This window comes from Jaculus jaculus, chromosome 12, assembly GCF_020740685.1.
Source record: "Jaculus jaculus isolate mJacJac1 chromosome 12, mJacJac1.mat.Y.cur, whole genome shotgun sequence".
Taxonomy (NCBI): Eukaryota; Metazoa; Chordata; class Mammalia; order Rodentia; family Dipodidae; genus Jaculus; species Jaculus jaculus.
In genome coordinates, this window is record NC_059113.1 from 18,430,214 (window position 1) to 18,456,711 (window position 26,498).

The 26,498-nt window shown below is 45.0% G+C and overlaps 2 protein-coding genes across 2 annotated transcripts in view; one reads left to right on the plus strand and one right to left on the minus strand.

The window, feature by feature from the left end:
• The window catches only part of Nuggc (nuclear GTPase, germinal center associated), a 54,575-nt gene extending 46,481 nt beyond the window's left edge, over positions 1-8,094 (minus strand). The window contains exons 1-4 of the mRNA XM_045130544.1: positions 7,983-8,094; positions 6,580-6,667; positions 2,137-2,241; positions 1,201-1,309 (exon numbers count right to left, since the gene is read on the minus strand). Of these exons, the coding sequence (XP_044986479.1) occupies positions 1,201-1,309; positions 2,137-2,241; positions 6,580-6,667; positions 7,983-8,039 (359 nt within the window). The 5' untranslated portion in view covers positions 8,040-8,094. The remainder of the gene's footprint in view (positions 1-1,200; positions 1,310-2,136; positions 2,242-6,579; positions 6,668-7,982) is intronic.
• Positions 8,095-23,373: 15,279 nt separating this feature from the next.
• Positions 23,374-26,498, plus strand: part of Elp3 (elongator acetyltransferase complex subunit 3) — a 76,224-nt gene continuing 73,099 nt past the window's right edge. Inside the window, exon 1 of the mRNA XM_045131243.1 lies at positions 23,374-23,488. Coding sequence (XP_044987178.1) covers positions 23,470-23,488 — 19 coding nt within the window. The 5' untranslated portion in view covers positions 23,374-23,469. The remainder of the gene's footprint in view (positions 23,489-26,498) is intronic.

Consider the following 26,498-nt stretch of genomic DNA (forward strand, 5'->3'; position numbering starts at 1 on the left):
GTCAGGATAATTCTCCATGAACCCTGTACTGTCCATACAAACATGAACCATCCTTGCTTGTGTTCTATGGAGATTGCATATTCTTTTTTCAAGGAATATTTTTTATTTTTAGTTAAGAGTTTTTGTGGTGCATACCCTGTTCTGTAGTCATTGAAGGTATTTAGTGGTTTAGGATTATCTTTTTTTGTGTTAAATATATTTTATTTATTTACTTGAGAGAGAGAAAGACTTATAAAGAAAGAGAGAAAAAGATAGAGAGAGGGAGGGAGAGGGAGAATGGGCATGCCAGTGCCTCCAGCCACTGCAAATGAACTCTAGATGCATGTACCCTTGTGCATCTGGCTTATGTGGGGCCCGGAGAATTGGACCAGGATCCTTTGGCTTTGCAGGCAAACATCTTAAATGCTAAGCCATCTCTCCACCCCTCATTTTTTTTTATGAGGGAAGAGAGAGAGGATGAAAACAAACTCCAGACATTTGCACCATTTTGTGCTTTTGGCTTTACATGGGCACTGGGGAATCAACCCCAGGCTAGCCAGCTTTTTGTTTGTTTGTTTTTGTTTTTTTGAGGTAGGGTCTCGCTCTAGCCCAGGCTGACCTGGAATTCACAGCGATCTTCCTATCTCTGCCTCCCGAGTGCTGGGATTAAAGGCGTGTGCCACCACGCCCGGCTAAGGCTGGCCAGTGTTGCAAGCCAGCACCTTTAACTGCGGAACCATCTCCATAACAGAAATCGCACATTCTTATCCATGATAAAACTCATGATAAAACAGTACAGGAAGCAGCTATGGTCTCCTGAAAACGACAAACTGTAGCCTTGTCAGCTCAACACACACAGGCTCATAGTCACACTGGGGTTTGGACCTTTCCACTTATCAACAGTATGACTTTGTTTGACGCCCTGGCCTCTTTGAGCACCAGTCAGTAAAATGGGACATCACATCAGCTCCTCCTATAGAGGCATGTAGAGAGGGTGACATGAAACTTGGTATCTGTGAAGCCCTCAGCAGATTGGCGGACAATAGTCACCGCACTATCAGTGAGAAGAATAATGGCTCATGGCTGCGGAGGTTTCAGCATCCTTCTATGCTCAATTCGAATCAAAGCTATTTTTTTTTCCTTTTTTCTTTTTTCGCTGTAGGGGGAAGGAGCACCCACAACCACCCAGGGAAGACTGGAGGGTGTGGATCTCAGACTCACATGAGATACTTGACTCCGCTGGGAATGCAGTCATCTAGGAAGACTGAATGAATCATTTTCTGATATGTATTGCTCAAAACCCTTCTGGTCCGAGACTCCAGTTTTTCATCTGGAATCAACAGACATGCGTTAGCTGGGATGCTCCTGGCAAGATCCCCCAAGCTCCAAAGCTGAAGACCGAGGAGAAGACATGAAGTGAGTTCAACTAGGGAGCGAGCCACGTGCCCTGCAGATAACTGCTCTCCAGACAGCAGTGTTGATTCTGACCCTCCGTGTATAACAGAACTCAGCCCCTGTATTGTCACAGGCTTTATCCCTTCTAGACTCTTCTCTCTTGTAGACACCATAGAAATACCACTAAGAAATCAAACTAAGCCCTTCTAGACTGTCTTCTCATCAGGAATAAGTTGTTTTGGTAACATCCATCCTGCTCAGTGCAGCCTGGAGAGAAATGGTCAAATTACGTTATCTCTGCAGAGAATTTGAGGAGCAGGTGCGCTTTAAAGATGTCCCGTCCAGCTTCAGAATTTAACCTTATGTCCCCCATTGACTTGGGCATTTGAATATTTAATCCCCAGTTGGTGGCGCTGTTTGGAAAAGTCTAGGAGATAAAGTCTTAGTGAGGACTTGTGTCACTGGGGGCGGGCCTTGAGGTGTTACTGCCTGGCCCCCCTTGGTGCTCTTGGCATTTCTCCTTCCTCCATGCTGATGTGACGATGTGGCACCAGCTCTCTCTCCCACCATGTTTTCCTGGCCATGGTAGACATTTCCCCTTTGAAACTATAGGCCGAAATAAACATTTTCCTTTCTGAAGCTGCCTCTGATTGGGAGTTTTATCTCAGCAATGAGGGAAGTGACTCTTCTGAGCATCTGAACACAGTTGGAAATGATACAGCTGTGTTGAAATAAGGCGTACCACCATTTCACGGCACTCACATTCCTTCAGAGCACTTTGCTCCATGGAGGGGAACACTCGGAATCTCCGCTCTTGATCCGACCGCCGTCTTTTCTTCATGAGTTCCTTACGTAGGTCATGATCAACTTCAGATAAACAGAGACATATGGAATTATAGGTGTGGGCACCACATCTTTGCCTCACCCTTACCAATTCACTCAGAGCACTCTGGCCAGTTCTGCCTGCCTGCAAGCTCCTTTGGAAAATAGCACTCAGGCTGGCTCAGTGGCTAAAGACACTTGCTCAGAAAACAGCACTGTGGGAGCACCCCAGTTTGGGTTCTAGTTGTCAAGGCTTTGTGCATTTGTTTCCATCATGTCCCCACGGAGACAAAGTTTCTATTTGTAAGCCCTCAGAAGCCAAAGTAGCTAGACATTCTTCACCAGGCAAAAAAAGGTTTAAGAAAATGACCCAGTGGGGAAGGAAACCCCCCAAGCAGTGCTTGGTGTAGGGAGCAGATGGGCTTAGCAGATGAAGAAAAGAACTTGATCAGAGCAGGGTTCTGTTTCTGGGGGCGACGGGCCACATAGCCAGAGCAAGCCACTTCTACTGCACCTTGGAGTCTTTGTACAATGAGAGGCCTGATGAAAACAGAACTACTGTAAAAGTTTTGGAAGGTGCCCTCTGAGATAAATCTGGGTTTGGTGGTATAAGCCTGTTTTCCTAACTTCTTGGGATGCTGGGACAGGAGGATTACACAATTTCGAGGCTAACTGGAGATACTTGGCACAATCTCATCTCAAACTGAAATTGCAGCAAAAAGGGGCTGGAGATACAGCTCAATGGTACAGTGCTCAGCTAGCATGTGTGAGGCCCTACGGCAAATAATAATAATAATAATGATAATAAAAACAATGCCTTCTGGAGATGTAGTAAAGGAAATGCTCCCTCCCCCTTTTCACTGACAAGCACTTAAAAGCTGCTTCCTTACACCACGGGCAAGGAGAGAAGTCAAGAGAAGCAGATCTTTGCATTCTGCAAAGTCATGAAATGATTTCCCACGGCTACAAGGTGACAGGCGAGCAGGGCCCATAAACGTAAGAATAGGGTATAATCCCAAAGGTGTACTTCGGATGGATTTTAGAAAACATCCCTTGGTGGTATTCACCTAGCTATAAAAGGGCAACAGCTGGATCCTTGGGGCAAAGGTTGTTAGAAATGGTCCTAACCCGCTGCTCCTGGTGCCAGCAGCTCCAGGAGTTGGTCCAAGAAATATTAGTCTAAGTTTATATACAGAGGCTCGGAGGCCCCCAAAGCGAGTGTGACTTAAGAAGGCCATCTTCCTTGAAAAGCCCCTGAGAAGGAGCGTCACAGCTGGATCCAGGGTGGCAGTCCAAGTAGAAGGACCAGGCAGGCTCTGCCAATGGGCTCCAGATGTTGGCCTCCCAGACAGCGTGAGCAGCTGCCCACCCTGTTCAGCAGATTCTTCTGTTTCCCGGAGCCAGCTCACACCTCATAGAATATTCCAGCGCCGTCCTGCATCTGCCACAGCCTGAACCTTTGCCACCTCATGCTCGCACAGTGACAGATGAAAAGGTGTGCACGGTGGGTCTATCACAGGAAATGACTGAGCTCAACTAGAAGCATCCATCCTGGCTCACAGTCAGGACTGCACTAGAATGAAATGCCAGGCAGTGGTTGGCTCTGAGCCATGGCTGGGGAGGAAGAGGTAGAGAAGAAAAGGGCAAGCCACTGTGCCCAGTGGCATCCCAGAGTGCCAGGATGCCTCTACAACCTGTCCATCAAAGAATGTAAAAGCACCATGGGATATATTTTATAATCATGGAAAATGTTAATAAAAATTTAAAAAATTAAAAAAAAAAGAATGTAAAAGCATGTCCACTTTTGTAACTTGGCAGCTCTTGGGTAAGCAATGTGCGCACAGCACAGCGTCTTAGCCACATGTGTGAGCCAAGGGACAAATTCATCTACCCAGGAGGGCCCTTAGTTCAACCTGGCAATCAATATGATAAGAGACTGGGAGCTTATTTCTCACTCAAGCAAAGCATAACAACTCGGATAAAACAGCAGGGTTTAACATTCCTTTTTTATTATTATTATTTCCAAAATGAAAAACCACCTGGAAAGGATAAAATATTCCATCTTGGGCTTATACCATGTGTGGGTATATTAACTTTACAGCTTGAATGAACTGGCCTGGACTTGCATCATAGTTCCTATTACGGCTTTCAATGGCTCAGGCACTCGTGCCTTTCTCAGCATTCTAAGCTGAGTTTTCCTAGGAAAGAGCAAGAGGTGGATGGAGAATGGGAAAAAAAAAAAAAAAAAAAGAAGTCTACTACTGGCTGTTCACTCTTGCTACCACAAGGTGTCACTTTAAAAAAAATCTTGCTTGGGCCTACCATCCACAATGAGCTTTTGGTCAGAGAAACCTACAAGGTTTCCCAAAACAATGACAGACTTCTGTCAGAGTACTTGATGACCCACCAAAGGCCAGTGGTAAGACCCTATTGCTGAAGACTCCATACGCAGCTGACGCGTAAAATGGAATGACATGACTGGAAACCAGGAGTCAGTCCCCAGACAGTCAGCGTGTCTAGTGCCAGAAGGCGCTACATAGGCGACTGGGGGAAATGACCAAGATCTGTCCAAGCAACACATTGTTTAACCTAATTAGCAACAAATAACCGGATGTGATGCCCACACAAGTGCAATAGTGGTACACAGCCATGGTGAGGAATCAATTGCTCTTGATTTGGCTAACTGATCCACTCAGTGGTACTAGACCCTTAGCTGGAGCTGGGAAACAAGTCAGAACCATACCCAAACACAAGCCCATTCTACAATATCAAGCTACCATCAATCACGGGGTATAAGAGGGCCTACACCTATCAAACTGTCTATCAAAAAAGTAAGTGTTATCTCAATTTTCCGGGTGCTAACTTACTCTCCGTTGGAGAATCTGCTTCTCTTTTCCAGATAGATGCAGATCCTAAGAAGAGAGCTGCCCCAACATACCTCAAAAGGGGCCCAACTGAAACTAAGGACAACTGGCGAAATAAGCAAGGGTGATGTTTTCCTGTGAACTGGATACCAGCACAAAGGGGAAGGAGATCAACGCAGAGAAAAATCAACTCCTACCAAATCAGAGAGCCAAAGCCTCAGAGGCCCCCAACACCTCAGCACTGAAGCAGACCAAAAATGAACCCAACATGGCTCAGGGAAATCTTGCGGAAGAGGGGGAGGAAAGAATGTCAGAGTTACATGTTGGGTCATGATTTTCAGAGACATTTATCATACCAATAACTGGGGGCTAACTCCACAATGCACGACCCATTTTCATTAACAAGGAGGGTCTAATGGGAGGGGGTAGATCACAGATGAGCCTAAATAATGGTACCAAACTGCCTATATTTACTGAAAAGAAAACTGATAAATTAAATTTAAAAAAATACACATGTTCTACATGCCTACATTCTAGTCAGAATTAAATTATTGTGACTTTAAAAAAAATCTAACTTATTTATTTGCAAGCAGAGAGAGACAGAGAGAAGAGAGAGGGATCGAGAGAGAATGTGCACTCCAGGGCATCCAGCCACTGCAAACAAACTGCAGATGCATGTGCCGCACTCTGCATCTGGCTCTATGTGTGCACTGTAGAACCAAACCTGGGTCATTAGTTTCCACAGGCAAACACCTACACCGCTGAGCCATCTCTCCAGCCCAAGGTGTTACTTTTGAAAAGTGCTCACCCACAGCCTGATGGACATGCCGTGCACAGCTGGAGACCACCACACTTTCTAAACACAAAAATCATGCATCTTGGACTACGCACTGCCAAAGGGACCCAGGAGTTCCAGTTCTTTCCATTTGCAGACCTGGTGTGCTTCTGGGTGCTGGCCACTACTATCCCACTGACCTGGAAAAACTACTTCCCTTTTCCCTACAGGAATCCTTTTATGGGAAGGTCGGGAGCATTTCCTCATTAATTCTGGAAACAAGGGTGTACTACATCTGTATTCCTGTATGTGGGGGTTACTTCCTTGCATCCTCCCTGCCAGGGCTCTTAATGTGGTCCCCGGGGTGTGGGGGAGATCACCAACATTCTTCAGAGAGGCACTTCACAGGCCTACATGTCTCCTTCTAAAGCACGCCATCCAAGGATCTTACCCTTCGCACTAGAACTTAACAGAGTCCAAACTGATTTTCCGGAAGTCTTTTCTTAAAAAGAGAGGAAACCTCACATACAGAATTGATGGCCAGTCAATTCATTTTGTTATGAGTAGACGCTTTTAGTTATGGTTGAAATAATTGATACCCCTATTACAACTATTACAACTGGACCTGAGAACAGCATGTGACAGAACAAGGAATGGTGGCCATGGTTACAATGTCAACCTCCAATCAGTACCCAGTGATCTGTCAGCTCCCTCCATCAGAAGAGATCATTATAAGGGTGTTACCTGAGTGTGGCTCCAGTCCCATCAAAGCCTCCATTTCTGCCATTTCCTGGATGTGAACTGTGTCGTTTGTCCACTCAGGAGAACCAGGCTGAAAGGACATACAAAGTACAAGGGGGAGAGGTGACGCATACAAAAGGCAGCTGAGTGTGGTAGCGATCTCAGAACTTGAAAGACTGAGAGAAAAGGCGCTTGAGTTTCAGGCCAACCTGGGCTACACAGCAAGACCCTCCCCCGACTCATTACATACTAATAACAGTAAGGGAGATGGCCTGGTGGGTAGCATGCTCTGCTATGCAAGCATGAGGTCCTGAGTTCAGATCCCCAGCACCCATGTAAAATGCTGGGCATGGTGGCATACACCTGTAACCTCAGCGCTGGGGAGGTAGACAGGGGGGAATCCCTGAGGCTGATTGGCTAGATGGTCTAGCAGAATCAGTGAGCCATAGGTTCCATGCGAGACGCTGCCTCAAAAAATAAGGTGAGGAGTGACTGAGGGACCAAGACTGTCCTCTGGCCTCCATGTGCATATCAACACACATGCACACACACACCTACATACACATGTGCGTCCACACACATACAAACTACATGCATACATGCATCACACACACACACACACACACACACAACTGTATGCACAATACAAACACCAAAAACTGATGATGCATAAATCTGATTGTGTTTTGTATCCACCACTAGATTCCAACATCTGCAAGCATTATTGCTTCTCTTTGAGGCCCTCACAATGCCCACTGCACTACTTAAGTATGATAAAAATAAAATCAATGTGTGAGCATTGGTTCTGTATTATATTTGTATCTAGGGAGGCTTAAACTGATACTTCCTGAGATCTTTCAGATAACTCTCTCTCTGGGCTAGAGAGATGCTTCAGCAGTTAAAGGTGCTTGCTTGCAAAGCCTTATGTCCCAAGTTCGATTCCCCGTACCTACATAATGCCAGATGCACAAAATGGCACCTGCAATTGGAATTCTCTCTGTCTGCCTCTTTCTTTCTGTCTCTCTCTCTCTCTCTCTCAAAAATATATTTTTTTAAAAAAGAGATTACTCACTATGAGATGAGAATAAGCTCTGGTGGCCAGAGCTATGGCAGGTCAGGGTATAAATAGCTTGGTTGCTTTGAGCAAGGTCAGTTCCCCCACTTAGGTGAGCTATACACTCTGGGCCGATGGTATTTAGTTATGGCAACTCAGCACGAAGCTGGGAGGTGGCTGGAGCACACAGTATTCCCACGGTTGGGGTTCCTTAGCTGGCAACTGAGTGGGGAAGGAGAGGTGTCGTCACTCAGTTTTCTGACCCATCCTCACATCCCATCCCCTATTCATCAGGAGAACACCAGCCCCGAAGGATGAACCCTCTGCAAGTGGGGGCGGGGAGTAGGAGGACCTTTCCAAAGGGAGATGCAGAGCCAGCTGTTGACTGCCAGACAGGGAGGGCGGGCATACAAACATCCAAGGACCCATGGCGGCTCAGAACAGAGGACGCTGCACAGAGGAGGCACATCTGGGCGCTTCTTTTTCCTCGCCTACAGAGAAGATGGGGAACGTGATGTGCACCCAGAGTTCTTCCTCTCCTTATCTACTGTTGTTGCTGGCAGAGCGCTCTCTGCCATGCATTTTAAAAAACAAAGTCACCGGCCCTTTTAAAATATGCAAAACCTCCCTGATATGTCAACCTCCACTAGTCCCATAGGCCCTAAATGAGAAAGTCTGCACCTCTCTTGCATATTACCTCCACGTTTAAATCGCAACTGTCAGTTGAAACAGACTATTCTTAGTTTCGCGGTCAGATTTGAACTGATTGAATGGCCTACATGGTTGGTTGAATGTGGTGAGGACCCTGAACTATGCAAGGTCCCAAGCCTTAAGTAGAACTCCAGCTCCCTAGAGATTCTCCCTCTTACAGCCTGCTCGCAGGCCACCCCAGGCCCCTGTGGTTCTCCTGGGCAAGATGTGGCCATGAATTCCTGTGCACCACACACATTGGGGTGCCCCGCTCCTCTTCTTCCTTGTGAACTTCTACTCTTTCATTTACTTTGTGATAGGGTGCCTGGATTCCTAGTTCATTCCCTCTCAAGTCCTGACTATGCAAGCCTCTGTTGTAAGATGTAACCAACTGACTACCTTCCTTCCTTCCCTCCTTCCTTCCTTTCTTTCTTCCTCCCTTTTTCTTTTCTTTTTATTTTTTTGCCTTCCTTCCTTCCTTTCTCTATTCCCTTCCTTCCCTCCTTCCTCCCTTCCTTTTTTCCTTTCTTCCTTTTTCTTTTTTGGCTTTTCTTCCTTCCTTCTCTCTTTCCTTCCTTTCCTCTTCCCTTCCTTCCTTTCTTCCTTTTTCTTTTTTCTTTCTTTCTCTCCTTCCTTTCTTCCTTCCTTCACTCTTTGACACAGTATCTTTCCATGAGACCTAGAGCCAGACTGGCCTTGAACTTGCAACCCTCTTGCTTCAATTTCCAGGGTTTTGTGATTGCATGCATGCACCGCCATGCCCCTCTCAGGGGCGATGGTTTCTTTACATCTACTCCTTCCTCCTCCTCATTTAACTACGAGCGCTTCAAGGTCAAGGAGCAGCATCTTGTTCACCATAACATTTCTATAAAGAAGTGTAACGACAGACAGTGAATGTTCACTGAACGAATGGAAGAATGGGTAGTAGGAAGAGTTTAATGAGTCCTGCCTAAAGAGTAAAACAGACATCAGGAACAAGCAGGAAGGGTGAAAATGGGCAGAGTTAATCGGGAGACTGCTCCAAAGAACTGAGTGCTTGACTGGAGGGAGGGAAGACAGGCAAGGGGACGAGCTTGGGACGTCATTGCAGCTTCAAAAACAGGACTTAAAGCTGCATATGAAGGAGAGGTGAGACGGTTGTGTATCTTCTGTTTCCAGGCAGAACTAGACCACTGAGCTGCAAGGTTCAGGAAAGCATCTTGGTGTAACATTCCCAAGCCTGGCTGTGCCCCTTGGCTGTTGTTTCCTTTAACATGGTTTCAATTACCCTCACTCAGCCACTGCCAGAAATGGAAGATTTCAGAAATAAGCAATGCTTGAGTTTCAAGTGGCACACTATACTGGGTGGTATGATCAATTCCCCATATCACCGTTGTGGGCACTTAAGGCCAAGGAAACCATTTAATTTAGCCCTAACAGTGAACAAAATTCTACCAATCTCCAGGACAACTTGTGTTCTGGAATTCAAATTTCAGGCAATAATAATATTAATAAATAATAATAATAATAATAATAATAATAATAATAGTTCACAAAACCTAAAGGAGGCTGGAGTGATGGCTTAGCAGTTAAGGCACTTGCCTGTGAAGCCTGACGACCCAGGTTTGATTCCCCAGTATCCACATAAGCCAGATGTACAAGGTGGCACACGCGTCTGGAGTTTGTTTGCTGTGGCTAGAGGCCCTGGCATGCCCATTCGCACTCTATCTGTCTCTTTCTCTCTCTCTCTAATAAATAAATAAGTAAATAAATAAAACAAACCATTAACAAAACAAAGCCAGGAAACAAAATATCCTCAAAGCAAAAGCATCACCACCCTACTTTCATTGGACTTGAGGTTTGAAGATGCCTTAAAATTCATTTTGTAAAAAGCCAGGCATGGTGGTGCACACGTTTAATCCCAGCACTCGGGGGGAGGCAGAGGTAGGAGGGTCGCAATGAGTTCAAGGCCACGCTGAGACTCCATAGTGAATTCCAGATCAGCCTGGGCTAGAGAGAGAACCTACCCTGAAAAATGAAAAACAAAAACAAAAACAAAATCATTTTGAGACTAATCTGAAAGGGCTGTGAGTCGAAGCACATGTAAACGGTACCTAAGAGTCCGGAGGAGAGGCAGGCTGTGCTGACAGAATTCTGGAATGTGGGTGGCAGCTTGGGATTCTCTCAAGGTCACAGAGTTTATCTGACCTCATTTACCAAATCAACAGTGCACAATGTCCAGAAAAAGCTGTTTGCATGTAACTATCCAGGGACTGAGCTTAACTGCATCAATGGACACACCAAACGATGAGCCACCCACAGGGAATAAGTGAGCTTTCACTCAAATATGGAGATAATGGGAATTATCTGAAAGGGGGTCGCAGAGCACTGGGCCTCATATTCCTTCTGCCAAGTTCAAAGTCTGGCAGGAAGCGACCATTTGGCTGACAAACTAAACCACAGGAAAACGGGCTGGCATCCTTTATTTAAAAATGTAAGGAGGGGGCTGGAGAGATTGGCCGGTGGTTAAGGTGCTTGCCTGCAAAGCTTAACATCTTGGGGTCGATTTCTTAGTACCCACATAAAGCTAGATGTGCAGTGGCACAAGCATCTGGAGTTCGTTTGCAGCTGCTGGAGGTTCTGGCATGCCCATTCTCTCTGTATCTTGCTACCCTCTCTCTCTGCTGAAAATAAATAGATAAAAATATTTTTTTAAAAAAATGGCTAAAAAGAGATGGACAGATGGCTTAGCGGTTAAGCAGCTTTCCTGTGAAGTCTAAGAACACGTGTTCAAATCTCCAGGTCCCACGTAAGCCAGATGCACAGTGACACAAGCACGCAATGTCGCACGTGCCCACAAGGGGGCGTGAGAATCTGGAGTTTGTCTGCAGTGCATGAAGGCCTTGGCATGCCCATTCTCCCTCTCTCTCTCTCAAATAAATAAATAAAATTTTAAGGGTAAAGAGGTAGAAAGAAATAAACACCATGCACCTAAGAAGGAAAACCTGCCAAGTGTGGTGGCGCACGCATTTAATCCCAGCACTCAGGGGGAGGCAGAGGTAGTAGAAGGATCGCCGTGAGTTTGAGGCCACCCTGAGAATACATCGTGAATTCCAGGTCAGCCTGAGCTAAAGTAGGACCCAACCTAGGGTGTGTTGGTGCTGGTTCAGATGATCTATACTGAACTGAACCATACAGTGGGAAGGACCACGCTACTTCTTTTTCTGCCAGGACTTTAGATAAATCACTGTACCACTCTGGGCCTTGGGCTTTCCATCTGTAAATGAAAGTTGTGAGTGTCCTCTGACTTAATGGATGCTAAAAGAATGAAAATCCCACTAGGTGGCACCAGCGTCTGGAGTTCAATTGCAGTGGCTGAGGCCCTGGCACATCAAATCTCTCTCTAAAAAGAGGAGGAAGAAGAGGAGGGGGGAGGAGGAGGAGGAAGAGAAGAAGAAGAAGAAGGAGGAGGAGGAAGAGGAGGAGGAGGAGGAGGAGGAGGAGGAGGACCAAACAGGGGCAGGCAAAATGCTACAGTGAAAATCCCAGTACATGGGAGGCTGAGGCTAAAGGACTGTGGGTTCTGGGCTACAGAACAATACCCTGTCTCAGAGACACACCTATGCAGGGGCTGCACTGGGCCCATAGTTAAAAGCACCTGCTTTCAAAGCTTGCTATCCCAGGTTTGATTCCCAAGCCATAAACATAAGCCAGACACAAAAAGTGACAGGAGCTGGGCGTGATGGTACAGGCCTTTAATCCCAGCACTCGGAGGCAGAGGTAGGAGGATCGCCATGAGTTTGAGGCTACCCTGATAGTACAGAGCAAATTCTAGGTCAGCCTGAGCTAGAGTGAGACTCTACCTGGGGAAAAAATAAAAAAGTGACAGGAAGCCCTGGTGTCTCCTTGCCCCCACATATGTGAAAGGAAATAAATAATTGTTTTCTAAGCCTACAGCACCGTATTCCCAGGCAGTCTCCCACTACAAGTACTAACCAGGCCCGACCCCTGCTTAGTTTCTGAGATCAGATGAGATGAGATCGGCGCATTCAGGGTGGTATGACTGTAGACTAATTTTTTTTTTCAATAGGTAAAAGCCAGATGCACAAAGTGGCACATGCATCTGGAGTTCGTTTGCAGCAGCTAGAGGCTCTAGTGCACCCATTCTATCTTTCTCTCTCCTCTCTCTCTGCTTGCAAATAAATAAATAAAATAATAATTTTTTTTAAAAAAAAGAATGAAAATCCCCATACTGAAATGTCACCAACAATCTGCCAATGATCAGAGCTCCTGTGTGGTAAAAGCAGCATGACTGAGAAGTTTGTGCTGCTGTCAAATTCAATGTCTCGAAGAGAAAGCCACCTTCCTCACATGACGCTGGAGTCCCCCTCGGCCGCCCACCCCTGAGGGGAGGCAGTCATGGCCGAGTATGTCGCGGAAGTCTGGCTTCCGTGTAAGAAGCAGTTAAAAACAGTTCAATTTGCTGCACAGACAAGCCAGGTTCTGCATGCGTGGCTCACCGCACATGGACCTCAGCGTGTGGTTAGCTCTCATGTCCTGCTTGGACAGGTTATTTACATTCATGTGCACTGAGCCCAAGAATAACCTTTCAAATGAGACTGAGCATGTCGCTAGATATGGAAAGGTTGCACAGAACTGATTTCCTGTTAAGAGTGTGACCTCTGACAGTTATTCTACTCCTCTCACTCTCCACCCCCTCCCCTTCTTTTTGCTCGAGGTAAGATTTCACTCTAGCTCAGGTGGACCTAGAACTCACCGTACAGTCTCTCAGGGTGGCCTTGAACTCATGGCGATCCTCCTACCTCTGCCTCCTGAGTGCTGGGATTCAAGGCGTGCGCCACCACGCCCCGCTCTCCCTTCTTTTGTTTGTGTTTGCTTACTACGTGTTTTTTTTTTCTACAGGAAAATAACAGAAGTGATACAAACTTAACAGTCATTCCTGTACCAGAAGAGGTGCACGTACTGAAATTAAACAATAGTACCCAGGCGTAGTGATGGACACCTTGGATCCCAGCACTTGGGAGGCAGAGGTAGGAGGACTGCCGTGAGTTCGCGGCCACCCTGCGGTTACATAGTGAATTCCAGGTCAGCCTGAATTACAGTGAGACTACCTTGAAAAACAAACAAACAAACAAAAAGTGCCCCACCCTTTCTTTTATGAGTGAGACCAAAACCCAAAGAGGGGAAGAAACTTGGCTGAAGTCACATAGTTTGTTACCTTATGGTGCCTGCATAGTGGCAATGAGTATTCAAACTCAGGTCTCCTCACAGCAAGTTCAATGTTCTTTGCACTACACTAAGCACCTGGAATAGATACTACTTAACCTTTTGGAATTTGGGCATGGCCACCAAAAATGTTCTCTCAAGTGCATCACTAAGACATTTCTTGGGAAGGGAGGCTGTTGAGTCAGAGGGAGCAAAGTAACTTAGAAAACTTATACCAAGGGATTCAAACTCGAACTGGAGCTACTGCTTACAAAATCTAAGGTGACCTTCCAGTAAAACAAGCAAGGAGAGGGGAGAGGGAGATAGAGAGGCTAGAAATTGAGATATGAATAAAGGTAGAGGTAGATAGATGATTGATAAATGATAGGTAGATAGGTAGACAGAGAGGAGGGGAAAGAGGAAATGAGTTAGGGAAGTTCACTTTTACTGCATTCATTTATTTTATTTTATTTGTTTGAACATGTGTGTGTGTGCATGCATGTGTGTGCACCAATGTCTCTTGCTACTGTAAATGAACCCCAGACACATGCCAGATAAATGTGCCACTTTGCATCTGGTTTTATGTGGGTGTTGAGGAATCAAACTCCAGCCCACACACTTTACAAACAAGCGCCTTTAATCACTAAACCATCTCCCCAGCTCATACAAATATAGTAAAATTCTTTTACTGTATTTGTTCTGTGTTAGTTGCTCAGCCAAGTGTGTTACACATCTTAGCTCTCCTGTTCTTTCCTCCTACTTCTCCTTTGCACAAAATTCCATCTCACCCCCCCCATTAACCTGCATCATCAACTCCCCCTGACGTTATTCTTGTATGCTTTTCATTTTCACCCCTGCCCCGAATATATAACTAATTGAAAAGAAAAAAGTTAAATGCATAAATGTGTGACGTTCCTTAGGGGGCATTTTGATCGTTAGCGTTCGTTTATTCCCTGCTTTCAACAAATCTGGGAAATGTTTGTTACATAGTAAGCACTGAATAAATATTTGTTAAATGAATGAAAATCATTTTAAAGTATGTCTTAGATGGTAAGATTCGTAATAGTAGGATCACATGCATTTGATTCATTTGTTCAATAAATATTTGAGTGTCTGTTTGGCTTTGGCATCTTTGCTGTTGACAACATTTTCTAACCACCTAGTAGACATTGCTGTGCTCGTCCCAACTCAGGGTGACCCAAAGGAACAATGAAAGCACATGAGCACAAAAGAAAAGGGTGAAACAAGGGCCCTCACACTCTGAAGGAAAAGAGGTGTGTTGTCAGCATTAATACGCCAGCCAGAGAGTCCAGAGGCGGTCATGGCAGAAGCGGTATTAGGGTGACTTATTTTTTCTCTAACTTCTTTTTTACCCTGAATTGGTGAGGAAAAACAAATATCTACATAACACATGTGATCGTAGTCTAATGAAATAAACTATAACCTTTAGTGTTGTTCCTACAAGCTTATCAAAGCTAAGGAGGCATAAAGTAACATCTCCTTACCAAAAATCCATACAACCCCAACAATGCTATTTTCTTTTGTGAAAAAAAAATGATCAATGACTTGCCCAAGATGATAGTGTTTTATTTTATTTTATTTCATTTTATTTATTTGCTTTAGTGTTTTTGGAGGTAGGGTCTCACTCTAGCCCAGACTGACCAGGAATTCACTTGGTAATCTCAAGGTGGCCTTGAACTCACTGCGATCCTCCTACCTCTGCCTTCCGAGTGCTGAGATTAAAGGTGTGCGCCACACCGGGCCCAAGATGATAGTGTTTTAAAAGAGCAAACTAGACATAGCTCAGTCAGTAAAGTACTTGCCTCCCAAGTGGGAGAACCTGAGTTCAATGCCCAGTACCCATGTAAAAAAATGCTGGGTGTGGTGGCACACATCTGCAATCCCAGAGCTGGGGAAATGCAGACAGAGGGATCTTTGGAGCTTGCTGTCCATCCATAGCTTGATTGGTGAGATCCAGAACAAAGAGAGCTCCTGTCTCAAAGGAGATGAGGATAACACCCAAGGCTGTCCTCTGACCTCCACCTGCACACACGTAAACACACACACACACACACACAGCTGAGCTGATGTCTCAGTGACTACAGGTGCTTGCTTACAAGCCTGCCACCAGCCTGAGTTCGCTACCATTGCCACAGGAAGTGGGGTGCAAAGTGGAGCTCATCTCTAATCCCTATAGCAATAGGAGGCGGGGCCGAGAGAATCCAGAAGCTTGTGAGCTGAGGTGGCAAGACAAACTTCATCTAAAGAAGGTGGAAGGAATGAAGAAATACCTCAGAGTTGTCCTGTGACCAGACACATGTCACGGTGTGCATAAGCTCATATATCACTCATCACAACATACACCATACACATGCACATATACATGCACTCACATTATACACATAGACATAAGCAAATAAATAATAAAATAGAAAAAATAAAACTAAAAGGGAATCTCTTCATTTCTAATCCTATGGCATTTGGGAGGCAGAGGTCAGAGGATTGCTGGGAGTTCAAGGCCAGCCTGAGGTTATATAGTAAATTCCAGGTCAGCCTGGGCTAGAGTGAGACTCTACCTTGAAAAACCAAAACCAACAAAATAAGACAAAATTCACTCACAGAAACAGAAAGGCAAAATTTACTTTCACTCAAGAAATCACTGGCTGTAAGAACATCAGTCTGTTCAGGGAGACAAACCTTTCACATAGAATAATTCCATGCATGTACACGGCTCTTCTTCCCTCAAGGATGGGATCGTGACACCCCACTCCTTGGCCGCTTTGCGCAGGGTGACTTCCTTCCAGAGAGTGTAGTGTGAAAATTAGGGGGAAAGAAGTCACGTGCTGAGCACTACCTTAGTCAGAAGACCCAGGCCAACATCACAGCCACAGCTCAGGGTGACGGTATGTACTCCCAGCACCTGTGGTCAGGAGGACTTTAGCTCTGGAATCTTCCTCCCCTACCCCTAACCCCAACATAACCATGAGTTAAACGCCAACAGGATCCCACAGAATGCCTAAGAAGTTCCCTTCAAAACTGTCAAAGTTGCCAGGCATGGTGGCGCACACTTTAATCCCAGCACTCAGGAGGCAGAGGTAGAAGGATCACCATGAGTTCAAGGCCACCCTGAGACTTCCTAGTGAATTCCAGGTCAGCCTGGGCTAGAGTGAGACCCTACCTCGAAAACAAACAAACAAACAAAAACTGTCTAAGTCATCAAAAACAAGGAGAGTCTCAGAAAAGTGACAGCCAGAAAGAACATATGGAGACATAGCAGCTAGATATGTGGCATTCTGGACTGCATCCTACATTAGAACACTGACATTGGATATAAACTAAGAACCTCAAATAACACACAGGCTTTGCTTAGTTCACGCATTATAACTGTGCCATTCTGATGTAAGAGTGCTCAGATTGTATGAGAAATCTCTCTTCTGCAAGGCTAAAACTACTCTTTATTTGTTCATCTGCAGTGTAGGAGGCCCTGGCACGCCCAAATTATAGCATAAATTACATAAGAGAAATAACTTACTGGATGTGGCCAAACAGGAAAAAAAATACAAAACAGCAATTTCTGCTTCTGTTCCAGGAGTTCACGTAGGAGGTGGTGCACGGCGCGGACACGTCTGCATAGGTAGAGATATTAGGAACCTGTTATATAGGGCCATTAGTGGCCACAGCTCATGACACCACATTTACATAGTGGAAGTGAAACTAACCACGGGTGGGGGGGTATTTGCCCCAATCTCCTCCTCCGGATACACAGACATGCTGTTCTCTCTTTTCACTTAAACTTAAGCTGAACACGAACTGGGACTCACCCACCTCTCTGTTGTCTTCTGACAAGCAGGCAAGTCTGGGCCACTTTTCTCTTGCATGCAGACCTCAGCAGCACCTTTCCTCTGAGCAAAAATTTGGCTGGTACCCTGACACTCAAATGTAATATGAGATGTGGTGAAGACAGAGCGAGGATAAGAGACAGTGTAAGCGGATGGTTGACACAAATTCTTAACATTCATCCATAGTCATGTCTATCAAAATTATGCCTTCAATCCCAACACTTGGGAGGCAGAGGTAGGAGGATCACCATGAGTTCGAGACCACCCCGAGAATACATAATGAATTCCAGGTCAGCCTGGACTAGAGTGAAACCCCACCTCAAAACAACAAAATAATAATAATAATAAAAATAATATTGGGCTGTTTGATTGTAGAAATCAGTGGACTGTAGCTTTAAAGAAGGCCTTCTGGAACTTAAATTTTAGATCCTTAATTTTATTTAAAGGGTGTAGCTCTTTTAATTTTATTCAAAAGGTATATCTTCTAATTGTTGGGACAAAACACCTGACCAGAGGCAGCTTGTGGATAAAAACAGTTTATTTCTGCTTATAGTTTTGAGGGGACATTTCTTCCTGGCAGGGAAAGCAGATAGCCAGGATGTCACATCAGCTGACAGAAAGCAGCAAGAGTGAGCTAGCTCTGAACACCTCATTAGCTGGACTAACCTCAGCAATACACCTCGTGCAGCAAGGCTCCTAAAGGCTCCACAACTTTCCCAAATTGCCGCTAGTTAGGGACCAAGTATTCAAAACCTATGACGCTTTGGGGGACCCTGCACATTCAAACCACCACGAAAAGGTTTTAAAAGTTTTTTTTTGTTTTTTTTTTTTTGAGACAGATAGTGTTGTGTCGACCAAGCTGGTCTCGAACTCACAAGATCCTTATTAATTAATTAATCTGCCACCCCGTAGGGAAGAGACTTAACCTCCTGTGAACCCATGCACATCGAGTACGGAAATGTCACCTCTGAATACCAATCACATCCTCGCCAGGGCAACCCTCAGGTACTCTAGGTGCGTGCTTAGTCCAAAGTAACGTTTGGAGAAGTCCTGAAATCAAAATGTTGGAAAATTGTTTGGATTGTGGTCCTAACTGCTTTATCGTCCAGCGAGATAATGTGGCTCCACCATAAGAAAATTACCGAAATGCCAACATAAGTTTCAGCACTTTTTATTCTTGTGTTTTTGCCAATATAAATTTCAAAACAAGGACAATCGACATGGAGATCATTAGCGGTAGATCATTTACTCAGTTCTTGGGGCAAAGGCGCTGTTTGCATTCACACGACATGTGCTTAGCTCGCCCTCTACTGGTGGAACTTGTGTTTGCTTTGCTGCAACAGTCAACTTTATAAACTAAAATTCGTTTGGGGTTAAAGGTGCTTGCGTATAAAGCTTGACGGTCTGGGTTCAATTCCCCAGTGCCCACGTAAGGCCAGATGCGCAAAGTGGCACATGCATCTGGAGTTCATCTGAGGTGTAGGGAGGCCCTGGCGTGCCCAATCCCACTCTTTCTCTCTTATTCTTACTCTCTCTCTCTGCTTGCAAATAAATAAAATGAGTTTGCAATGTTTTGAAAGCTTCCTATGCTCTTTATAACACCTGACTGCTAGACCCATTAGAAGTCCAGCCACTATGCCAGGCTAAATCCCCACTGAATTCAACTAAAACACTGAAGCAACTGAGAGATAATTCCTACTGAGACCACCATCACACCCTACCCCAATCATCGCTCGGCCCTCCAGCCTGTTCATAGATGGGTGCCCATGTGTCCAGCAAACACTCTTCTCTTCTATGCCAGATCCCACCTCTCCCCAATGAAAGGATTAAATCACGCATTTCTTCCTCTTTCCATGTTCGTTTTCATCCTCCACCGGATGGGCATGTCAACTCCATGCTATTTATTCCCTTTTACACATACTCCCTTTGACTTCAATTTTCCTACATATCTATATATACTTTTTATTAAATTAAGAACATATTTTTAAAATGCTACTGCTTCATTTGATTTTTTTTAATATTTTGTTCATTTTTATTTATTTATTTGAGAGTGACAGACAGAGAAAGAGGCAGAGAGAGCAAGTGAGAGAGAGAGAGAATGGGTGCGCCAGGGCCTCCAGCCACTGCAAACGAACTCCAGATGCGTGCGCCCCCTTGTGCATCTGGTTTACGTGGGTCCTGGGGAATCCAGCCTCGAACCGAGGTCCTTCACAGGCAAGAGCTTAACTGCTAAGCCATCTCTCCAGCCCCAAGAACATACTTTGTATGGATACATTATGTGTTGTTTCCAACTTTTCCCTCCTCCATGCCCCTATTCCACTGGGCACCCTCCTCAGTAGGGTTGCTGGTATTCCCCATAGGGAATACTCTTGGGAGAAGTCAGTTATTGGGGGGAGTCAAAGCCTCTGGGTATGATGTCCCTTCCCTTAGGCTCTTACCATCTTTCTGCCCCCCTCTTTCGCAAAATTTCCTGAGCCATGGTGGATGAGGGTTTTTTTTTTAACCCTTTTTAAAACTTTTTTGTTTATTTTTATTTATTTATTTGAGAGTGACAGACAGAGAGAAAGAAGCAGATAGATAAGAGAGAGAATGGGCGCGCCAGGGCCTCCAGCCACTGCAAACGAGCTCCAGACGCGTGCGACACCTTGTGCATCTGGTTTACGTGGGTCCTGGGGAATCAAGCCTCGAACCGGGGTTCTTAGGCTTCACAGGCAAGCACTTAACTGCTAAGCCATCTCTTCAGCCTGGTGAGTTTTAAGTCTACTTCAGTGATGAGCTCTCAGGAGCCTCTAGATCTCTGCTTTGGTAAGTGTTAAGTATCCTCAGCGTCCGTTGCCTTCACCTTGGCGCTGATTGTCAGGTCCACCATGGAAGCAGCCCTCTTGCTCATCTCCCCAATTCCTCTGTGGTTTTATCTGGGCTTGACTGGGATGTGAGGAGTGGTTTATCTCCTCGTGTCTCACTACCTTTGAGAGTTCTGGCTACTCACTCAGCGTGTATGTCCTCCAGCGCAGGGGATCTGGGACCTATCTATACTTCTTTATGACAAAATTCCTCAAGGAATTATCTAAACTTACATACAGTCAAACGGTCACCCTTACTCATTACCTAGAACTGCTCTGGTCAGTTTCCAGTAATCCTGAGCGATGCAAACTTCAACTTCCTAGACACATCAGCGTTGTCCATTCCCATTGACCACTCCCTCTTCGCTGACATTCTTTCCTCACTTGCCCTCTAGGTTCTTACATTCTCCAAGTTTTCTTCCTGTCTCCCTGGATGCAGGTTCCATGCTGGCTATTCCTCTTGTCCCCAATCTGTTAGTAATAGAAGATCCCAGGGATTAGACATTCGTCTCTTCTTTCCACATCCACCGTATTTCACAACTTTAAAAACCACCCATGCGGTTGTGTATATATGTGGTGTGTGTGTATGAATGCATGAGCTGGCATCACGTGCCATAGCATGTGTGTGGAAGTCAGAGGATAACTTTTTGGGGATCAGTCCTTGCTTTCCACTTCATTTTAGGGCATGATCCCTCATTGCTCATTGATCCATTTGCCAGGTTACTTGATCCTCAACCATTCTTCTATCTCCACCTCCCCTCTCACCATAGGTGTGCTGGGATTACAGAAGCCCACCTGAGCTTTCACATGAGGTCTGAGTATCTGAACTCAAGTATTCATGTTTGCATGGCAAGCACTTTATCTACTGAGCCAACTCCCAGACCCCGATTCCCCGCCGTGACTCTTGACTAAATTTCTAGCCCTAAACTCTTTCATGGTTTACCATTTACTAAGCATGTTAAATACAACAGTTTCAAAACCAAACCCTCTGAAGGACCCCAAGACCTATAGCTTTCCTCCTATCAATTAACGACACATGCATTATTCCAGTTCCTTAATGCCACAGCTCTGGTCTTCCGCTCAATGTCTGATTTTCTCCCACATGCCCCATCTGATGGAAGTCTTGTTGAAACCATTCAAATATATTCAGAATACGAACACTTCTCACCACTGATTACTAGTCCAATTTGAGTGATAACAATCTCTTCTTCATTTAATGGTTCCCAAACTTTGCTATATATTGAAACCATCAAGATTTTTTAAACACATTTATGCCTGGATCTCACTTCTTGCTATCTCAGTTTAATAGTATGGGATGAGACCATCACCAGGCTTTTCATTGCTCTCCAGATGTCCCTTCTACTTCCCTCAAAGTCTAGTCTCAACCCAGAAACTGGGCATAGCTTTAAGATGAAGTATATTATTTCCCTGCTAGAAAGCCCAATGGTTCCAAATATTAGTATAAATATCCAAGGCTTTTCAGTAGCTTGCAGGGTCTTACATGATCTATATTGTCTCCCCTCTTGTACCCCTCCACTTCTCTGACTTCTCTTGCACTTTACTCACTCAGTGCTCTGTTTACACTACTTCTGTACGTGAATATCCCAGGCATTCTTCTAAGACCTTTGCACTCCATTTTTTCTACCTGAGATATCCTCTCCACACTGTCTGCATACCAAATGTTAGTTCAGATGTCACATGCTCAGTAAGGACTGCCTCTACATTTATTTAAATTTCAATTGTACTACATACCAACCTCTGAGTGATGAGGCAGATGATGGTGACTCTAGACAAAAAAGAGTGTGGAAAGAGCAGATTTGAAGGTGAAACAGATTTCTGCTTTAAACATATTAAATTTGAGATGCCGATTAGGCACAAAAATCTAACAAGATGTCAAATAGGGGAGAAGTTGAGGCTGGACTATAAATCTGGGAGCAGAGAGATGGTTTTTAGAACCATGGTGCTCTTGAAATCACCTTGGGAAAGACAAAATCAACTGACCCCTGCAGAGCACCCATATTTTGAGACGAGACAAAGAAATCTACAAGAGACTGGAAAGAATAGAGGAAACATCAACAGCAGGGGAAGCTTATCCCAAAATAGGTTCAAGAAAACTAATTTACGTTCCTTGGTAGTAGGATGACACTTTAGGGACAGATGATTATCACTAATTTAGCAAAATGAAAAGTCACAAAGCTTAACCAGTACAGGGCTACCTCAATCTTAGTGGAAAGTAAGGAACTGGAGACATCACATTTTCCTGTCTTTAGTAACATGGAGGATTCTTAATTCTGGTCTGCATACAAAGGAGATTGCAGGCATACCTAAGAAAAAGTCATACCATATCCTGCTTCTAGATTCTGCAAAAACTTTTATGTATGTGTGGGGTTGGTTATTTTGTTTTGCATAGCCTCTTTCAGGCAGCTCAGAATTTAGCTTTCATCACACTGGAAGGTTCATCTCATGGGGTTGTGTCTCACTAATGTTCTGCCCAGCCTCTCCCATCCAGAGACTACCTACGTCCATGCTCCTGAAGAAGGCACTTAGACCCTGCTTTTACTAAAAAGCATTGTCTTTTCACTTGGGCCCACAAGGTAGCAACTAAACGCAAGATAAAAGCTTGACAACTTTGCCTTCATTTTGTGCCTGTCTCCTTTACTTTGGCTGACAAATTATTGAAGAAAACCTCACAGGCCAGAGCCCACCCGAGATTGAGGACAATGATCCATGCTAGCAAGGCCACACCCTGGGGCACATAGATCCCCCAAAGTGCTGACAGCCACAGGGACTTTGACCAACTAGAACCAGCGCTGAGACAATGATCCACCTGGCCACACCTCGACCCGGACTCCTTAATTACCAATACTTCTCTTGCATCCTCCCCCCGCCCCGAATTCATTCTTTACTTAAATCTAAGTCACATATCAGTATCTAAAAGAGGACCTAGAGTCATCGGACCCCTTTATCTCTTTCTCTTCCCAAAGTGGTCACATTAGAGACAGACAGACAGACAGACAGACAGACAGACAGACAGACAGACAGACAATCTCCAAACTGTTCCTCCACACTACTATAGAAACAAGAAACAGCGCTGCAGAAAGGCCACGCTAGGCGGGGCTCCGCGCGCTGTCTTCTGGGGGCAGAGCTTTACGACACAGAGGTCGTCCTTTTGCGACGGACCGGAGCTGCTTTACGGCTTCTAACTTTCTCCGCGGTCTGAGGCAGACGCATTGTGGTGGCAGTCTGCTGCGACGGCGCCGAAATGAGGCAGAAACGGAAAGGTGCAAAAGAAAAAAAAAAAAAAAAAAAGATAAAGGGGGCGGGGGGCGCAGGAGGGGAAAGGGAGCGGATGATCGTGTCACGGTCACAGACCGAACCCAGCTTTCCCACGGGCATGTGCTGCGGGACCCCGGCCGCCCGAGTCCCTCCGAGCGGGCTCCGCGCTCTCTTCCCCATCCGTGCCGAGATAGGCTGGTCGCCGAGGGTGATGGATGCTACGCCTTCCCGGACTAACAAAAGGGCTTAAAATAGGAAAAGTCTGGAGTTGACCGTGGAGTCTGTGGAACAGTTAGGCAAGGGCTTTGCTCCCATTTCTTTGGCCTGATGAGTGAGCCTGGAGCAGTTCTTCTGTCTAGTGTTTTCAACAGCATATAGTCAAAGTCTTAAATATAATTTTTCATAGCTTCTAGTCTTATCCCTGTATATTTGCTTGAGCAGTTGCTCTGTTACCGGTGTCTGTCATAAGGATAGCTGTTATTTATTGAGCCTTAACTCGTCGTTTTGAAGGCGGTGACCATCTCCACTTTGTGCAGGAAGAACTGAGTTAATTAACTTCTCCAGCCCCAAATTATAATTAGGAGGTGGAGCTGATTGGTCAGGATGCATCTGTAATCCTCAAAGCACCAGAGCTGCTGCATATGTGTGTGTGTGTGTCCATGTATGTATGCATGTATGTATGTATGTGGGTGTGTAGTTTTTCTGGTTTTCCGAAGTAGAGTGTCACTAACTGAGGCTGACCTGGAATTCACTATGTAGTCTCAGGGTGGCCTCGAACTCATGGTGATCCTCCTACCTCTGCCTCCCAAAGTTGGGGATTAAAGGCATGCACCACTACATCTGCCTTAAGTCACAGCTCCAAGTGTCCCCTCTTGTCTTGTCACATCAAACTCAACATGCTCTAGATTAATTTGCCTTTTTCTCATTTTAACTAGTTTGTTCTGAAATTTATCAGGTCATAGGATGTTTACTCTTTTTGCTTCATCTGTCACCAATCCATTAGTTCCTTTCGGTTTCTCGAGGTAGTGTCTTACTCCATCCCAGGGTGACCTGCAATTTACTTTGTAGTCTTAGGTTAGCCTCTGACTCAGTGGCACTCCTCCTGCCTCAGCCTCCCAAGTGCTGGGAATTAAGGCATGCACCGCCACACCTAGCTTATTAGTTCTTGCTCGCCTCTTAAAATTGCTTGTTATTATTCTCGGTCATTCATTCCCTCTTTCATCAATAAAATACAAATAGTGTTTTGGTTTTCATATACTTTACTTCAGTTGCATTTTTTGGGGGGGGTGTTGTTTGTTTGTTTGGTTGGTTGGTTTTGGTTTTTGAGATAGGGTCTCGCTCTAGCCCTGGCTGACCTGAAATGTAGTCTTACGTAGTCTTAGGCTGGCCTTGAACTCCACAGCGATCCTCCTACCTCTGCCTCCTCAGTCCTGCATTAAAGGTGTGTTCCACCACACCCTTCTTCAGTTGATTCCTAATTTTGGTCTTAAGAGATTTGTATGCAACACAGTAGGGGGATTGGGACTAGATCCTGTCTTAATATGATTGTTTTGAGTCTTTTTAATGCACTTTTCAAAAGCCTTTTGTTTAGCATCCAAATTAAATATATCATTTTCATATCACTCATTTATATTGATAACCTCACTCTACAACTACTTTCACGGGTTGGAGGAATGGTTTAGCAATTAAGGTGTTTTCTTTCAGGGCCAAAGGTCTTAGGTTCAATTCCTCAGGACCTATGTAAGCCAGATGTACAAGGTGGTGCATACATCTGGAGTTTGTTTGCAGTGGTTAGAGGCTCTGGGGTGTCCATATTCTCTCTCACGCTCTCTCTCAAATTTTTAAAAAATCATCCCCCTCAAAAAAATTTTAAAAAAAGCTTTCACCTTAAAAAATATATTTTTGTTTATTTGCAAGGAAAAATGGAATGGGTGCACCAGGGTCTCTAGCCACTGCGAATAAATTCCAGATGCTGGGCTGGACAGATAGCTTAGCAGTTAAGGTGCTTGGCTGCAAAGCCAAAGGACCTTGGTTCAGTTCCCCAGGACCCATATAAGCCAGATGTACAAGGTGGCGCATGCACCTGGAGTTCATTTGCAGTGGCTGGAAGCCCTGGCGCCCCCATTCTTTCTCTCTCTCTCCCTCTCCTTCTTTCCTTCTCTCAAATAAGTAAATAAAAATAAAAATTATTTTAAAAAATTCCAGATGCATGCGCCACTTTGTGCATCTGGCTGTTCGTGGGTAGAGAATTGAACCTGGATCATCAGTTAGGCATTGTAGCAAGCACCTTAATCACTGGTTATCTCTCCAATCCGACTTTCACCTTTTTTTATTTCCATATGTAATTCTCCACTGCTTATTGCATTTCATTTGAATGCCTTTGCCTAGGGGCCAGTGCACTACTCCGCACCGTCTGTTGTTTGCTGAGCCCCGTGAGGCAGCCTGTAATCAAGTTAGCCGGAGCTCCTTCCGTCAAGGCAGTTTTTATGCCTGACCTTACATCTTGCTTGCCCTCTGGTCCACATCCTGCCTTTGCTTTAAAATGACTCTTGGGCCATTTCTTCCACAAAGCATTTCTCTCTAGTTTATTCCGATTCAGGTAATTTCAGATCTTTATTTTTCCCAGCCCAACCTCCTCTTGCTCTCCAAATGAAATCTACTCAAAACCTTCATTCATAAAATGTGAAAGCGGAGCTGCTGCTGGGCTGTAGTAGAAAGAGAGCCAGAACTGGGTGAGGGGTGGGGTTCCACCATCTTCTGTCTCCTCCCCCCCCCCCAGTCCACCTCTGTCTCATGGCCCATGAGGCATGTTCCTTTAGAACTTAGACATGCTGGGTTATGAGATTTTGAACAGACTTTTCACTTAGTTGTCGCTACAAGATAGCCTTGCCTCATTAAGTCAGTGGCAGTGTGGCACAATGAAAAGTCTAGAAGTTATGATTAAAAAAAAAAAAGCCTGGCTTTGAGACTTAACTGCCATTTACAATGGAGTCTTAACATGGATTTGCCCCATTT